The sequence below is a fragment of the Balaenoptera physalus genome (genome assembly GCF_965194825.1).
Source record: "Balaenoptera physalus genome assembly, chromosome: 7".
Lineage (NCBI taxonomy): Eukaryota > Metazoa > Chordata > Mammalia > Artiodactyla > Balaenopteridae > Balaenoptera > Balaenoptera physalus.
This window is the reverse complement of record NC_138886.1, coordinates 53340288-53358595: the sequence shown is the minus strand read 5'-3', so window position 1 is coordinate 53358595 and position 18308 is coordinate 53340288. Positions and strand designations below refer to the sequence as shown.

Genomic DNA, 18308 nt, shown 5'->3' with positions numbered 1-18308 from the left:
CGTGTGATGATTGGTTCAGAGGGTTACTGGGTCCCTGAAATTCTGGGAACATCAATGGATTTCACCTGTAATTCTCTTCTCTCCTTTGGAGGCTCGGGTCACACCATTCCTGGGAGGAGGACTCTGGGTCTATCTGTGGATTCTAAGAATGTTTGTCTCGATGTTCATGGCTTCTAAAACTTCTTCATTCTCCCTTTAGTTTAGATACTTGTGTGGAGCTGGGTTTCAGTGTCTGTTGACCCCTAGGTTCTCTAGTAGCCTCACAGAGCCTTTCCACGTGAATGTTTCCTCTTTTCCTCTCACTCCCATCCAGCTCCCCCGTTTCCTGTTATTTCCCCCTCTAGTCCTCCCCCTCCCATCCCCCAATCCTCCCTTCCTCTCTCTTATAATTTTTTTTTGGTTTCTTTCTTTTTATTTCGATTCATTAGAAAAAAATACTGGAAAGCACTGAGCATAATACAGCAATTTATTTCCACCATGTAAAGTTTATAATTAACATTTCAAACTCCAAATTTTTTTAATAAGATAAAACATTATAGATAAAATTAAAGCCCTTTCTGATGCCTTGGTCCCATGTTCTTCCTTGCCCTTCCTAGAGATAACCCTTATCAAGTATGTATCCCATTAGGCCAAAGACTCATCTGATGGTCCTTCTTTGTCTGGACGGTCATGTCAACTGGACCTTCACAGAAGGCTGTCCTCTTGCTTTGTGGGTCATTAGTTTATTACGTGTAGTGAGGGCTGTGGGTATCCCAGAAGCAAACCTAATAAACATCCACTTTTAAACAAGCAGATTGAGTGGCCCCTGGGGTAAATTCATGGAGGAATCAAGTCTAGGAGACTTGAGCAGATGCAGCAGGTCCCTTGAAGCCACAGGAGATGTTCTTGTTGGAGTTCCATCTCCCTAGTCTCCCATCTGTATGAGCAACCAGATCCTTAGTGACTGTCCCTGATTTTCCTTTTCTTCCCAGGAAACCTGACTTGGGTCTTCATCACTCCTGACCTCATTCTTCATTGTTCTCTTGGCTTCTTATGGGTTCTAATGTCCACATTTCTAACCCTGGTCTCATGGCCGTTTCCTGATTCCCTGGTCATGTGATGGTTTGGCTTTGATATTCTTAAATATATCCCCAAGCTCTGCTTAATTTAGTTGAAGGAACTCAGCAATGGGCTCCGATATAGTCTCCTCATGCTAACCCACCAGAGCATGCTAGGAGATAGGTAGTTGCTGGTAATCCACCTGGCTAAGACTTGACTTTATCCCTAGATCTGCACACCTTTCTTCCATTACTGCCAACTCTCAAGTCCTTGGGGAAAGCAGGGACCCAGGAAGCAAGGCACCCAAACCTAGCAGCGTCAGGGAGCCTGAAGTCTAAGCTGTCAGCACTGACTCTAACGGGCAGCCTTCAGCCTACCGAGACAGATCTTAGAGGGAGTGAGCTGATGCTGCAAGTGGCCATAGTTTCAAAGTTCTCTTCTGGGTCTCCTCTTGGTGGTGAGTCTAGGATCTGAAGCTTCTGCTTTCTGGGGCTCCAGGAATTGCTGACAGTCACGTGGAGACAGGCTGACAACACTGGGCTGGCGCTGCGTGGATGGAGGGTGCTTTCTCGCTCACTCCGCCACCTTCATTATATGTGTACTGTCACTTCACAGGCTTTTTTATGAGCTTGTTGTTGTGCTTCTCTAATCCTTCGCCTTCCTCCAGCTTCTTTCCATTAATTTTTCCCTTCTCTTTTTGCCTTGACATATGGGTCTGCTTGGCCTGCTCTCTCCTGCTGTATCCGGTTAACTTGTCCTCTCGGCTGGTGAATTGTAGAAGCGCATAACGAGAAATGGAAAATATTGATCAGCCTTGTATAAAGCATGCCAAAATGTTCATCAACCTTTCTCACTTTCATCAGATACCAGGGAAATGATGTGGTGTGTAATGGACACCAAGAGGCATCTCCAACAGGATTCAGGTCTCATGCTGTAGATCGTATTTATTGTGGGGAAATTATTTTTATTTGGAGTCTATAAAAAGATAATAGTACTAAAGGACAACCCTCTTTTACATGTACTATTTTTAGTGTTCTTTGGTCTTACAACCCCCTAGTGATTAAACTTGCGGTTCATGAGGAAGAGTGATCGATCAACTTTTTCCCTGTGCTTTTGCACCGTCTCTATTTAAGGTGGAGTTACGGTGTTGGAGGACCCTCTTAACTGCCCCCTTTTCATGCTTTTTAAGAAAAACAAACCAAATAAAATAAAACATCAAACAACACAAAACGAACCTTTCCTTATCCTCCTAGAGATTAGAATATGCTCAAGATTCAAATTACCAGCCAGACGTCTCAGTGAGTTCCTCTTCCTGGTAGCAACAAGAATGTTGGGTCCAAAAACACTTGGGCATCTGGCTGTCTGGATTCTAATGCCAGTTCCAGCATCTACCAGTGGGGAGGACCAGAGAAAAATCATCTAACCCCTTTGAACCTCAGTTTTCTTATGTGTAAAATAGAAGTTGATGAAACAAGTCTATCTTAGGAGAAATGGAGCTGCCTTAGATCCCTTCGCAGAAGCTGCTGTTGAGGGCTTGGGAGGAGGGGAGCTGCTGGTCCTGCCGGGCAGCAACCGGCGTTTTTCCTGGATTTCTGCACGTCCCTTCTCCTCTCTGTCTAAAATGTAAATAGACGCAAGGAGGGTCACCACTTGGGATGTTGTCAGCCAGCCCTGCCTTTGCCGTTTTCGAGTTAGTGGGAATTAACTGACAATTGTGTGAAAGCAAAGACAGGACCTGGGTGGGCCCTGGGGAGCCGCTCAGCACCTAGTGTTGAGTGGGTGGAAAGTACCCAGATCAAACTGCCTGTTTTATAGGTTTTCCTGAGCTCATTTACACTCACCTCCTTTGCTGGGCCTCCCTAGGTTGCAGTCTACAGCCCATTGTCTTTGCCTTTAGCAAATGAAGACTCTCTAACCACACCCGCTCTTAGTCCGGCTTCTTTCACGCAGTATTGGCTGAGCCTCGTCCAAATAAGCTATAATATTCCTCTGTGTGTCCAGAGGTAACTACGTGTTCTTTCCCTCTAGCGAATTCGAGCCTTGTGACCTGAACAGTAGCTCACGTCTGACTCGCCCAAACCATTGAGAAAGAACCCTTTTCCTTATCCATGACGGCTAAGCAAATAGCCAGTGGTTCTCACCCCATAGTGCTAACAGCGTGGCCGGGTTCTCTTTCTCCCTTCTCAGCCAGTGTGGCAACAGTCATCCTTCTCTGTAACATAATGACTCAGACTGGACTCTTGTCCATACCTAACAGAGCTTGTGCACATTTTCTGAAGTGGTTTCCATTAGGGGCTTATGCAAGTCATTACCCCAAGTCATCAAAACAGCAATTAACTCAATAACCATGACATTAAGCTAGCTGTTTTTTTCTGGGGAATGTGAAATTGGAAACCAATGCTGCAGTGTGCTTGGCTCAGCTGTGAGTTTCCATGAAGCAAAACTAAATATTGCAATTGTAAATATTGAGTTCAGAGGGACAGTCGACTACCTCTCTTTTTTGGGGAAAGGATCATGGGGACAAAATGAGAAGCACAGAATAAGGAGAGAAAAAGATGAAGTGTCCAGTTCTGGGGGAACACCTTTATAAATGAATATCCACAGCTTTTCTGTGTTGTTTACTGTATCATGCATTATCTGGTATATTTAACATATTCAAAAACAGTTCTGGTTAAACTTCTCCTAGGGGAATAGTATCTTTGGCAACAATGCTATAGAAAATTTGGGCTAATTTCATTATACATAATGACTGTATATAGTTATATTCCTTTAAAATTATATTTTGAAGATTAAATTATACTTTTCATGAAATAGAAGAGCTAATTTTATAAAGAAGCTATGAAAGCTTTCTCTAAAAAGTATTTTGAGTATTTCTCTACAGCTTATTTGACCTGATCATTTAATGATGAAAACCTAAGTTTTTCTTCAAACTAAAAGCTAAAAGCCTGATACTCAGTAAATATGGCAGTAATCAGACTTTTCCAGCCAAAAGAAGATCCCACAAATACTACAACCAAAGGCTTTGGAAAGAAATGTTTTTTGTTTTATTCCTGATTGTAAAATTAACATGTGTACATAGATCATTTGAAAAAGTACATAAAACTACAAAGAAATGAATGTTAGTAATGTAACCCCATTATGAGACCATTGTTAGCACTTTTGAAGTTTTTCTTTGAAAACGTTTTAACGCAGATGTGTCAGGCTATTTAATTGTACCCATTATTAGATATTGTTAATAACTAATGTTGCAGTGAACATTTCAGTGTATTAATCTTTGATTTTCTGCCCATTTCTTTAGGATATATTCTTAGAAAGGGAATCAATTTGTTTAGGCATCTGACATATTAAATTGCATTTCAGACAGATGATACTGATTTTTCACTCATTAGTGTTTCTCTGTGTTCTGACTTCACTGTACCCTCAATGCCACTGAGTATTATTTTTTTGATCCAGTTTTTCTCAACTCTGGCTTTCACTTTGGAATCAATGCAAGAGTTTAAAACAAAAAACAAACACAAACAAACAAGCAAAACAAGCCTATGCCTGAGCTCTACCGTAAACCAATGAAATCAGAATTTCTGGGGAGTTGGAGGGCCAAGGCATCTGTAAGTTTAAAAGCTCCCAAATGCATCTAGTGGATCGAAAGGACTCAGAACCACTTTGCTAACTGAGTAAATGAAAAATACTTCAAAGCCCTTTGATATCATAGCACATTAGAATCTAAGTGGTATATGTTTGCCTTATTAGCTTGAAAAACATACTGTGCAATTAGGGTCTGGCCAAAATATTTTGCCCCAAGTGGATTTTCACATGCTTGAAAAAAGATAAGGTCATGTCTGCATCAAAATAGCTCCCCCCATTCCTTACCATCTTACCAATTAGTTTTTAGAAAAGTTTTGCAGGGCCTTTTCTACTTTTTCCTATTTCATCTCTAAACTTTCTATCTCTGAGGCTCCTTCAGAAGTAGTACATTTTAATTGTCTTGGCTTTCTCATCGCTATTCAGTTGTTTATCAAGTATTTCATTTATTTTGGCATTTTCTGCACCAGGCCATGCATTGTCCATGCAAGAGTCTTTCTGTATCTCAGTGTAACATCATTTCCCCATCTTATTTGTTGTTTGGTAGATAAAAATACTAAAGAAGGCTCTAAATAGCCTGATAGAAATACTAAAGAAGGCCTGTAAGTAGTTTGACCTGTCAGGTTTGATGATGCTCCAGGCGTGTTCTGGGTCCTTCTGGTTGTTAGTCCAGGGAAACCTTTGACGCTCACCCTATTAGGGTAAGTTGGTGTGAAATAGTCTGCTCTTTGGTGAAATATCTTCCTGTGCATGAGAAGTAGGGAAGGGAATGTTTCCTACGCACTTCTAGTGATCTTACCTGAAACTCTGATGCCAGATCATTACTTAATCTCCTTAAAGGCTTTTATTTCCTCATTTCTATCTTGCCCCTGGCGCCACACCTCACTCTTACCCAAGAAGGAGGAGAAGTCCCTTTCCCACATCCCCAATACTCTCTTATAGCCAAGAGTGACCATATGGTAACAGTTTTGTCCAATTACATGTAAACAAAATTCTGCTGGAAGATTTGGGAAAGAGTTTCGTTTTCCAAATAAAAGTGCAGTGATAATGGAACCCCTTTCCCTTACTTCTAGCCTTGAATTTAGATGTGATGCCTAGAGTTTGATGGCCATCTTGCAACCATGAGGTAACAGACCCGAGGGAAAGACCAAGAGAATAGCAAACGTGGCTCTGCTATCTTTGAGCTGGTGGACCAACACTAACCATTGCCTGCATCCAGACTTTTTTTGGGAAGTAAACATGCTGTTATTTGAGTCAGTGTTAGATGGATTTTCTTTTATACTCAGCTGAGAGCATTCCTGGTTCACGCAAATCTTAGTCAGTATCACATTTAGCCATTGATCGTAGCTTGTTATTTCCTATTTCTTCTGTATAAGAGCTGAATTTTAAAGTCCAAGACCATTCCTAAATGGGGCAAGGCCAAGCTATCTCGTTATCTCCCTTTTATTCTCTTCTCCCTTGGGCAGTGGTCAGATTTGGGCCAGTTCTTGGGCTAAGAACTGGGGAAAGTGACTGCTTCTTATTGTCTGTCTCTGATTATGTCTCTGCCTATGCTGGTAGGTCAGCTTGCTTTAGTCTAAAGTTATTTCGGCTTAATTCAAATAGAAAAAAATGGGACGTTATTGTCTATACCAACTTCTCCAAGCTTTTCACTGTTGATTTTGGGCCCACAGACACACATAATAATAGTTGTTTGCTTCCTTTTTGCTCTTGTTTCTTGCGGATTTCTGTCTTTTACGATCCTGGCAAGGTGGGGAAGCTGATATCTAAGCAGGATATTGGTACCTCTTGCTCTAAGTCCATCTGTATTACTCTAATTTGACACAATTTCCCTCATCTTTCTTTTTTGGGAATGAATGTCATTTGAGGTTACATCTATTTGTTCTGTGCTACCAAATGTTATGCCAGTGCCGTAATTGGTTTTGTGAGAGTGAGCTCGAAGCCACGGGTATGTAAAGCAATTAAAATGTTTTGGCATTTTTCGTCAGTCACTGAAGCATCATAAATTTTTGATTGGCTATGTGATGGACATAGTTACTGAGCACAAGTAGATGTGACTTATATGAGGTCAACTAGAGGATGGCAAAGAAAATGCAAATATGTTTGAGGTTAAAGAGAAATGTATCAAACATCCAGTCATTGCTACAGTAGCTAAGTGTTGAATCAAGAGGGAAAATAAAGGTAAATTTAACTTTTTCCTCCATATGATCATCACTAGCTTTACCTATTTCAAATTTTTAGCTAAGTGATTTTTAGATTGGCTTTGTGTTGTTTTCTAGCTGTTCACTGTTTGTTTCTATTAAATGTGTAGGAATTTATAGAACTGGTCCGTATTTTGCCCTTATACTTGTCATCTTAAGTCTGTGGAAGTATCATGTAAAAACAGGTATTTACAATTCTGGGCTTGAACTAAACTGCTGAAACAACGACCTGGTTTATTTGTGACCAAGAATCACCCAGTTCATCTTTTTCAGATGTAACATGTACTGGACCGTGAAAACAGCTATGGCAAAGAGCTTTCTTTGGAGCCTAAGTCATATTACTTGCTCACTGGAGCATCCCCTTTACATAGCCTGTCACCATGATTCTAGCTCCATCTGATTGGAACAGAGATTGATCATGGAAAGAAGCGAGCCTATGTAGAATGTTACTTCCTAGCAGAGTGCCCAGAAAAAGGGTGCCAAGGGAAACCCAGGCAGGTCCTTTGCAGATGGACACATGAGATCATGTAGTGACCTCCTCCCAGCGAAGGCTCTTACTAATAAGAATCTTTCCTTTTTACTTATTCACTTTCAGCTTCCTTTGGGGCTTGATAACCGGGTGCAAGCTTCACCCTGACACCTTGATTTTAAATATAGTAAAGGGATTTTTGTGGTCTACCCTGTACCCCAGGATCATTGGTATATTCTCTGCATGTTTCAGGTGAGAGCTAGGTCAGTTCCCTGTGAGATCAGGATGTGAGTGGAGGAAACTATGTCCCTTTCTTGACTCTTCATGTCCTTCTAGAGATGTTCTGACTCCTTATCATTCAGAGGTGGAACCAAAGAAATCAGATTTTATTCTAGAAACCAGCTCCCAAACCTTGAAGTCCCCCAACCTCAGGCTGGGTGGCAGTGATGGTCAAGTACAAAGGGGCAGTGTTCTTCCCTGACAATACTGAAGTCATTGCTGAGTCTTCTCCACATTCTTAGGAAGTAGACAAGTTAGTAAGGAGTTACCTTACTTCTTTACCGACAGAGGAACTGGCAAGAGAATTAAACCTCTCAGTTTCGGGGGCTCTCGTTTAGACCCCACCCTGTGTTGTCATTCAGGCTCCTGGCCTTTGCTCTGTTCCTGGCTCATCCCGGAGGAAACTGGCCAGACTCCCTCACCTGGTTGGCCTGTGAATTCTCCCGCTCTTTCCCAGTCTCTCCTTGTTAATTATCAGCACAGACAACCCCCCTGTGGTAAGACTTCATAAAATCCTCACAGGCCTCAAGCAATGAGGATAAGAACTAAAAAAATATCTCTGCGGTGGAAGCTAATTGTGTATTTTTAATTAATTGTTCCAATTAGTCCCACTCTTTTCAGTTATGTTACTCTATAACAATGTCAGCTGGGATGCTTCTGGAAGTAGAAATTTCTGTAATGGTCAGGTACTTGTCAATTAAAACTCTTACTCTATGCAATTAGCTTCTCTTTGTGTTTTCATGTTTTCATAAGCAGCATGGATGCAGCTTACTCTAGAAAGAATGGCATCGATCCATTTCTATCCTATAATTTTGATAGCGTACATATTTCATTATAGAGAAAAGTCAGTTATCAAAGATAGTACAATTAATGATGAAATAATTGTAAAAGACCTAGTCTTGCCCCTTTATTTATTAAATTTTGTAATGTAAAATTTGACAAACAAATAACAATAGCAGCAGATGGTGTATAGTGAAGGGTTTGGAGGCAAATGGCTTTCAAAGATTTCAACTAAGCACTCTGAAAGCGTATTTAACATATTATTGTTATGGCTGTTTGTGATTAGCATATTTATTTGGTCATTAGAATCAGGCTTCTTCAGGGTCACAAATAAGAAAGAAGAGGATAGGCTGGTTTTAGTTACCTACGTGGGCCTCATAAAACTTTTTTATCTCAAATATTCAGGATTTTCCTTCTGTAGCCTAAAATTTTATTGTACAATAAAGTTTGCTTTCAAACAGAGCTAAGCACAGCATGACAGTTATTGCATGATTATTTCATAATTAGAATTCTTTTTACCACAATCTGTTTTTTAAACATATTATGAACTATTACAAACATACAGAAAAGTACACAAAGCATAAATATATAGCTCAGTGGTTACTCATGAAGTAAATATCCATGTAAGCACACCAAGGTCAAGAAGTAAAATATTGAGAGCAGCCCTTAAGTCCTCCTCATGTCTCTTCCCAGTCACTCCTTGTTCCTCTCAAAAAGCAACTACTTTGAAGAAATTTCATTCGGCATTCATTCTCATGTTTTGAGAAGATGGCTGTTGGTCTCCTTGCTTCTTTAAAAGCAATTTTCTTTGTATGCTAACCGCATTTAAAATTTCTCTTTGTTTTTGGTTTTCCGCAGTTTTACTGTGATTTGCCTAGTAAAGTCTTAGGCGAGGACTTCGTTATTTATCCTATTTGGAGTTCACAGGACTTCTTGAATCCACAATTTATTGTTTTTCATCATTTTGGAAAATTCTCAGCCACTATTTCTTAAAGTGTTATTTTGGATTCATTTTTTTCTTTCCTTTCTCTCTAGGATTCTGGAAGTATGTTGGAGCTTCTCACTATTTTTTCTACCCTCTTTAAAAAATATTTTCCAACTTTTTGTCTCTAAAGTATTTTTTTCTTACTTTATTCACTAATTTTAGTTCATTAAGTCTCTTTTCAATTCTGTATAAATTGCTCTAAACTGATCCATTGAGGTCTTAATTTTGGTTATTGTATTGTTTGATTCTAGAATTTCTACTTAGTTCTTTTTCAATTTGAAATGTCCTTTAAAAATAAATTCTATTCTGTGCTGAATTCATAATCTGGTCTTTTAACTCCTTGAAAGAGTAAGCATAGTTTTGTTTTTATGCTTTCTATATTTCATTGCTATTCATGACATACCATACTTTGATGAATATCAGAGAGATGATGTGATGTTTCCCTGGACAATGGTATTCAGTGTGTTATTGATGTGGTGATATCAAAAGAGCCAACTAAGATTCTCTTTGGATTGATCCATAGACTTTTTTCTTTTTGTCATGAAAAATTCACAATCTATACTGAAGTAGAGGAAAATGTATGAGAATCCACAAGAATCCATTACCCAGTTTCAACAATTATCAACATTTAGCAACCATAGTTATCTTAAAGTTCATGCCTGATAAATCTAATATCTGGATCCACTGTGGGTCTATTTCCATTGTCTGTTGGCTCTATGTCTCTTTTTCTTGTCTTCTTGCTATTATTTCTTTGGGTTTCAGAAACTGTATTGAAAAATTATTTGTAGAAATAATTTGATGTGTAGGATAATTTCTTTCTGTAGGGAAGATATATGTTTTCTTCTACTACATGCCTGGCAGCTCTTGAATCTGGAATCATCTTAATCCAATTTCAGGGATAAAGATGATTCGAAGCTGAGCTGAAACTGCTGCAAGAACCAGTCTCCTTTGGGTCACTCTGTTAGGGTGACCTAGGCTCTCTTACCAAGTCCAAGACTACAACATTTGTGATTTTATCTCCATGAAACTGTTAAAAGTGCTGCGTAGCCCTTTGGCTGCCTCTTCCTGAATTGATAAATTCCGTCAGAGGAAAAACCCAAACATTAGATCTTTACTGTCTCATTAACTGTCCAATGCTTTCAAGCAGAATAAATATATGTATGTTATGAATATGTGTGTGTGTGTGTGTGTGTGTATGTACATTAGTTATCCTCAGAAAGAAGATTGGTCCAGATCTCCTGGTCTTCCATTACTAGAAGCAAAAGCCTATTCTACACATCTTAAACAATCTCTCATCCTACAGTCGTTTTTACTAACCATTTTTAAAGGGAAACTTGAATTGTAATATACAATGATTGCTTATGGATTAATTGATTTCTATACCTACCAGTAAGAATTTATTAATCGCTATTTCTGTAAGCTGTTTGTTTACTCTCGGGTCCTTTTCTCATTCTGATTTTTGTCACAATACAGGCTCTCTGACTCTTTGGCTTCCAAGTAGGTGTACCCAAAGAAGGCCCTGGTAGAAAACTGGAGGGTGAGAGTAGGGCAGAGATGTCAGGGTATTCTTACCTCTATTTTTGCTTCCTTTGGTGTCTCTGGCAGTAGCTGGGTCTCCTTCATGGTCTAGCTCTTACTTAAAGGCTCTGGCTTTTGGGTTGTGGTAACATACCTCCTCCCATTGTTTCCCCCACCTCTAAAAACGATAGAGTATTCCTACAGTTGCTAACCTGTCGGTTGCCTTACTCTTTTTGGCTTCTCAACCCTTCTATCACTGTGTAATCAGTGATACCTCTAAATTTACCTCCAAATTCCCACCTTATAATAATACCCCCTATTTTAAAGACCTAGTGCAGTTACTTTATCTGTCTATAGGGTTTTGTTACAGTACGAAACGTGTAATATGCAGTACTTATCCTCAGGAAAGCTACAGTCTTGGCAAGGAACAAAAGACGTCTGTATATGAAGAAATGACAGATGACCATGTGTTAAGTGTCAGCCTTGATGGATTTATACAAGAAGGCCAAAGCAACTCAAGGAAGGGAGAGACCCCTGGAATCCTCAGGACCTTTTGGTGGAGGTAAGTCAGGTTGTGTGGTAGAATAGAATAGAAAACTCTCCAGGTGGAGCTGAAATAAGAAGTTTCTGGAAAACAAAACTCTAGATCAAAATCTGCATGGAAAAGTAGCTTTTGAAATTATTTTCCATTCAAACTAATGACATATATGAGTAACTTGGTGATTCTTGTGCATGCTTTGAAAAATCTTTAAACTTTGAAAAACCTTTAAAACCGATGTGACGGCATTTTCTTTTTTTTTTTAAGATTTAATTTTATTTATTTTTGGCTGCGTCAGGTCTTCGTTGCTGTGCATGGGCTTTCTCTAGTTGCAGCGAGCGGGGGCTACTCTTCATTGTGGTGCACGGGCTTCTCATTGCGGTGGCTTCTCTTGTTGTGGAGCACGGGCTCTAGGCGCGTGGGCTTCAGGAGTTGTGGCTCGCGGGCTCTAGAGCTCAGGCTCGGTAGTTGTGGCACACGGGCTTAGTTGCTCTGTGGCATGTGGGATCTTCCTGGACCAGGGATCGAACCTGTGTCCCCTTCATTGGCAGGTGGATTCTTATCCACTGCGTCACCAGGGAAGTCCCTGTGATGGCATTTTCAATCTCACTTTACACATTTGGTCTTACTAGTTCATAAACTTGAGCTTCACTGGAAATGACCCTGTCATTCACTGCAAACAAGTTCTGTCATTTCAGATGCTACCAACAGACAACCGATTGAAAACTGAATGATGAGTGGTAGTCAAAGACCTCTTGAACAAATATGTAGTTTTCCAGTGAATAAAGGTTCATGATGGGTGCGTGATGAAATGCTCTTTCTAAGCCAGGATGTGACTCTACTTTTGGGTGGACTGAGGCATTTGAAGTAAGTTGGGAGATAGAAGGTGTTGTGTGAAACCAATTATTTTTATGTGGATTGTTACTCTGGAGCTCATTTTTATCATGTTGCCAGGCTGTGGTCAAGCCCAGTGCTGGGGGATGAACATTCCTCTAGTTTGGTGTATATTGTTTCTGGGCAGTCAGTGGAAAGAGCATTGAATTTGGAGTCAGATCTAACTTGGAGACCCCTCTTGGATCTTCCTTGGCTATTTGATCTTGGAGAAAGCATTTAACTTCTTGAGTTTCGCCTTCCTTATCTACAAATTATTAAGAGTATTGCAATCTCGTAGGAGACTGTTGTAATAATTTAGGTGAAAGTGCTTAGTAAACTCTTACAAATGTAGCTATTTCTTGCACAAACATTTGAGCTGCCCCACTATGTCTAAGCTATTGTGCTTGGCCAGGTTAGAAAATTTGCTGGGGGAGAGATCGTAGGCACCTAATGGTACTTCTACATAGGACCTTGTGCTTATAAAACAGGCAAGGGAGAATCACATAATTTTCTTTCTTGCTTTTTTTATTTTTCATTTTTCAATTGCCACTCCTAAAACTGACTTATAGAATATTTGTATTCATTGTACATATTGCTCACAAGATGCACTTGGCTCTGCTCCAAAGGTGGAAGTTGAAATAAGTAAGTGTTCCCATTATAACTAAACTCTATCTCCTTCCCTCTCTTATATCCTGGAGTCCTCATAATATATACACAGCATAAAATGTACATGAAATAACAAGTCATTATTTGCAAAGTACAGTTTTTTCCTCTCTGGGGCCTTATTAGCAATTGACAATCTTAAAATTTTATCTCCCAAACCGGGTCCTCATCAGGTATTCCTTGACCCCATTCTGTTAAGCATCTTCACCAATCATTATTAAGCCACCTACTAAAAATCAGAAAAAAAAACCAGCCCAAGGGAGCCTCCCCTGACCCCTACTGCAAGCTAATAGCTTCCCCTATCCAGAACAAATGCTAAAACTGGTCAAAAGTCACATTATTTACTCTCAGAATAATAGTCTTTTGCAGTTTACGCTTATCTTGTCACCCAACCACAGTAATAATATGTTTGACATGAACTGCATACTAATTACTTTTATTATTCCAGAAGTTTCATTAGCAACAGTCCTCCCTTGCCCCCAATACTCCCAAACTCCCGAATGTCTAAAAATACCATCTTAACTATATCCCCGAAGACAAAATAAATCTAGCATACACATTTTATATTTGCTCCTCCACCTCACTCCCACCCTTGCCGAATCTTTCAACCATCACACCAAAAATGCTAAAATTCAGAAAGAATATCATCATGATTTCTCAAAAAGAACGCTTACTCTGAACTTAAGAGGACTTTAAGAATCTTCTCTTAACTCAGACCTGAGAGACAATTGGACACTTTCTCCCTTCCTTAAAACAAACAAGCAAATTATGGTCTGTACAGATTTTTAATTTTATTAACCAGTTTTCAGCTATTAGAAGCCTAGAAAATAAATGTAAATACCGAACTTCTGAATGCCAAGATTTAACTTGGAATTTGAAAGTAGATAATGAAGACACTTGAGGCAGTCAAAATAAATGAAATAGCCTCCATGGATCACATTCAAACTTCTGTTTTAAGCAAAATTTGGGCAAGTGGTTCATAGTAGATTAGAAGTAGTGACTTGGAAATGGAAACGTCGTTGCCCTGTGTTGTAGTCAGTTCGAACTGCCATAATAAAATACCATAGACGGGGTGGCTTAAACAAGACACTTATTTCTCCCAGTTCTGGAAGCTTGGAAGAACAAGATCAAGGTGCAGTCCTATTTTTCCTAGTCCTCTTCCTGGCTTGCAGACAGTCAGCTTCTCACGTGGCCTTTCCTCAGAGCATGTGTGTGAGGAGAGAGAGAGAGCAAACTCCCTGGTGTCTTTTCTTTTAAGGGCACTAATCCCATCATGAGGGTCCCATTCTCATGACCTCATCTAAACCTACTACCTCTCAAAGGTCCCATGTTCAAATACCATCACATTGTGGGTTAGGATTTCAACATGTGAATTTTAGGGGGACAAAATTCAGTCCATAGCACTCTGCAAAAGTCAGATATACCAGCAGCAGCCAAAAGAGGAAGTAATCCCTTGATAGGGAGGGATCAAAGAAAAACTACTGTAACATTTTATTTTTAAAAGGCACCATTTAGTTCAGGAACATGTTGCTCTGTGGAGGTGAGTGGTTCCTGAGGGCATCATGATTACTCATGTTCATAATAATGAGTCTGATTCATTAAAAAAAGGATGAAATATCTTCAATGCCCTCTGTTTAAGAGGGCACTGAAAAGAATGTAATCTATTTTAGAATTATTGTTGTCAACGTACTTAAAATATTGGTGTGTCTACGGGTTGCAATCAATCCTGTGAAACATCCATTTATGTGGAATGGTTGGTTTTCCGAAACCTGATAAATCTCATGCATTAATAAACAATAAGTAATTTTTAGGGTCAGTCAGTGGGATACCATTTCCAAAGAACAATTTTCTTTTAAACTGAATTATGCAAGAGCTAACAAAATTTAGTGTTGATATTTCAGCTGTTGAAAACAATCCATCAGGTTCTTCACTACTTAGCACCAAGGTAGAAAAAATTTATCACAGTGCTCTTTTATCCAGGCGTGTCTATGCATGACCAATCTCATTGCCCTTTAATTTAAAGATGGTAATAGAGATCAAGGGTACAACAGAAGAGAAAACTTATGTTTGACCACAATTCTTCCACCTGGGCCAAGGAACAATGATTTCCTGACTTGTCTGCCTTTTGTCTTAGTGCCTTCTCTCCTGTTAATAGCCTTTTTTCTGGACCCTATTGTGATTGCAATGGTCAGATTTCCCTTTTTGCTGCCTGCCATACTTACCAACCAATCAGCATCCATCTCCGCAATGAGGCTTATCTTGCCAAAAGTTGAGGATACTCAAAGACCATTGGCTGCAATTCCCTATATCAATCCCTACACTAGAGAGGGGCTTGCCAGTGGGACCGTAATAATTGACATTGCTTGGCAAAGCCTCCCCATACTCTGGATGATGTTTGGAAAGGTATAGTCAGCTTCTGCCTCTATAATTCTCTTTTTATATATGTTTTCATCTATAAAAACCCCCATTTGGCTGATACATCCCTCTTTAGCTATATTAAAATCTTTGAGGACTGGTCTTATCTTGCTGGCCGTGGTACTGGGCTGTCTTGTTAAGGTGACACTGCAGATCTTGGTTATGAGCCATTATGTCCTGATTTGAGAGTTTATGCCTGGGCATGATCTTATTCTTTTAGATCTGTGTTCTTGAGGAGGATGCCTCAGTGTAGTACCCCCAAATCAACAGGTACTGAATAACACTGTGTACCAAGTGCTTTATCTGCTACCCACATCTAATCTATTAGCAAAGCCTAGTGGCTCCACGTAAAAAATATATCCTGATTCTACTTCTCCTACTTCCACTGCTGTCAGTCTAGCCCAGGCCTCTCACTCTTATTCACCTAGACACTGCCATGGTCTCCTAACCAGTCTCCCTTCTTCCAGTCTTGTCTGTTGGGCTTTTTCAACACAGCAGCAGTGATCCCTTAGAATACCGATAGACTCATATCACTCTTTTGCTCAAATCATCCAACTGCTTCCTATGAGAGAATAAAATCCAAATGTTCATTGACTGGATACAAGGCCCTACCTGGTATAAGGGCACCTTCTTGACCTCATCTTCCAACATCTCCCCCTTGCTCACCCTCTTCACTTACGCTGGCCCCCAAATGCTTCTTTCGACATGCTAAGCGTGGTCCTGCTTCGAGCCTTCTGCCCTTGCTGTACCCTTGTTGGGGGGGAGGGGGCGTGCAGGGGGTAGGCCTGTTTTTTCCCCTGATGTGTGAATGTCTAGGTCCCTCACTTCATTCAGAGTGCTGTGCATATGTCCTGTCATTGGAGAAGCCCGCCCGGACCACCCTATCTAAAATAAGAGCCTCCCACCCTATGCTGTATTACTCTGTGTCTCTCCTTGCCCTGCTCATTTATTTGCTCATTGATTTTTTGGTTCAACTCCTTCCACTAAAACATAATCCCCACTAGAGTTGGTTCACAGCTATATCCCCAGTTCCTAGAGCAGTGTCTGGCAACTAGTGTGCCTTCGGTAAATATTTGTTGGCTAGTTGACAGAATGATTCCTTATCTAATTGAATCCTCACAGCACTTCGTTTAGGGGTTAGGTGCCTGTAATCTTGTAATCTTAGGTGCCTGTAATTTTGTAAAGAAACTGAAAAAGCAGGCCTACTAACTTGCTTAGAGAATGTAGATACTACAGAGCTGAGTTTTGAATTTTGGTCCTCATGACCTGGTGTTCAGTATCCAGTGCAGCACACTTTCTTTTTTTGAGCATTTATTGTTCATTTATTTCTTTTTTTTTTCACATCTTTATTGGAGTATAATTGCTTTACAATGTTGTGTAAGTTTCTACTGTACAACAAAATGAATCAACTATATGTATACATATGTTCCCATATCCCCTCCCTCTTGAGCCTCCCTCCCACGCTCCCTATCCCATCCCTCTAGGTCGTCACGAAGCATTGAGTTGATCTCCCTGCGCAGCACACTTTTAACCCCCATCTAGTGGTGTGGAGCTATAGGGCAATGTCAGTGAGTGCTGGGAGGTGGCCTTCCAGGACCTGGCCATTGGTGTTCAGTGGCAGCACAGAATCATTAGGTTATTGCTGATTTTACAACTGATGATGAAATTTCTCAAGAAGCTAAATTGTGGCCCATCCACATATCTATCAATCAGGACTCCTCAGTCTCAACATGGAACATGTGGAGTTTAGTTTTCTGTTTTCTTGACATTCTGTTCTGAATTAACAGGTCAGAAACTTAATGATTGGACATTGTGTTGTGGTAGTTATTACTTACTTCCTCACCCTTTCCCAGTTAGATAACAATAACAGAACCTACAGTATATACAGACTGAATCCAGAGCCAGAAGACAGGAGGTTAACCAGATCAGAATCGTTCATTCAGGGATCAGAGTCACATAACCAGCTACAGGTCCAAGATACAGAATGTTAGATGTGACATTTCCAGGATTTTCAGCAATCAGGTCTTCTTTATCGATGGACTACTGCCCCATTGTAGGAATGTCTGGTGTTAGACAAGGAGGACTCTAGAGACTAAACAAGTGCCCACACTTGCCTCGATGCCGCCTCGTGGGCCAGGGCAAAGGCAAGGTCAGGAGCACCTGTCGACCACATTGCCCCAGCAACTGGAAGCCAAATGGGCTCCATGGCTGGCTGCTGGTCTGTGTGTCAGTGGGGTTCATCTCTGAGTGGACAATGCTGACTGTCTCATAGGTTGATGCCATTTGGTTTTTGTTTATGTGTAGATAAAATTCTAAAGTCTTCTAGCCCCTCTTTTAACTTGAACAGCTGCCAACACAAGTCTGCTGAAACTATGGGAAATAAGTGACTCTACATAAATATGTTTTTTAAAAAGTAAGATGCAATGGGCTCAGCATGAGTCAGCATGTGGGAATACTGCTTAGGGGGCAAATGTGACTCTGGAACTTGAAAACAGGAACCTGGCAAGAGGTCCTTTTTCCTACAAACATCATTTTAACCATATATTTTTAGAACACCTATTATACCCTAGGTAGTGTGTTATATGCTGTGACACACAGGCACAAGGCCAGACAGTTCTCAGGAAGCTCAGGATCTAGTGACTTCATTGTGGGTCACTTCGAGACTCTTGTGTTCCTATTTCCTTCAGCTTTCAAGAATTATAAAAGGGGACATAAAAATTGAGATAAATGAAAAAGAAACTGATTAGTCTGAAGGTTTAATGATTTAATGATCAATTAGAGGAAAGATACAGAGAGCATACGATGCAGTTCATCTCCCTTCACACTTAATGAGGTGTCTGTGCAATGAGAGAGATGATACTAAGATATAATGGATGGAGAGACCCTTCCTTCCTGACCTTAAAGCAGTGAAAATATTTGCATATATATTATGTATATCTTGTGTGTTTGCATATGTGTGTACACATATAT

At 40.2% G+C, this 18308-nt stretch overlaps 1 protein-coding gene across 1 annotated transcript in view; it reads left to right on the top strand.

Annotated features, from left to right (window-relative positions):
• Positions 1–18308, top strand: part of LOC309665182 (uncharacterized protein) — a gene marked incomplete at its 5' end in the record, with an annotated part of 137829 nt that overhangs the window by 22948 nt on the left and 96573 nt on the right. The window contains one exon of the mRNA XM_082471396.1: positions 11254–11411. Coding sequence (XP_082327522.1) covers positions 11254–11411 — 158 coding nt within the window. The remainder of the gene's footprint in view (positions 1–11253; positions 11412–18308) is intronic.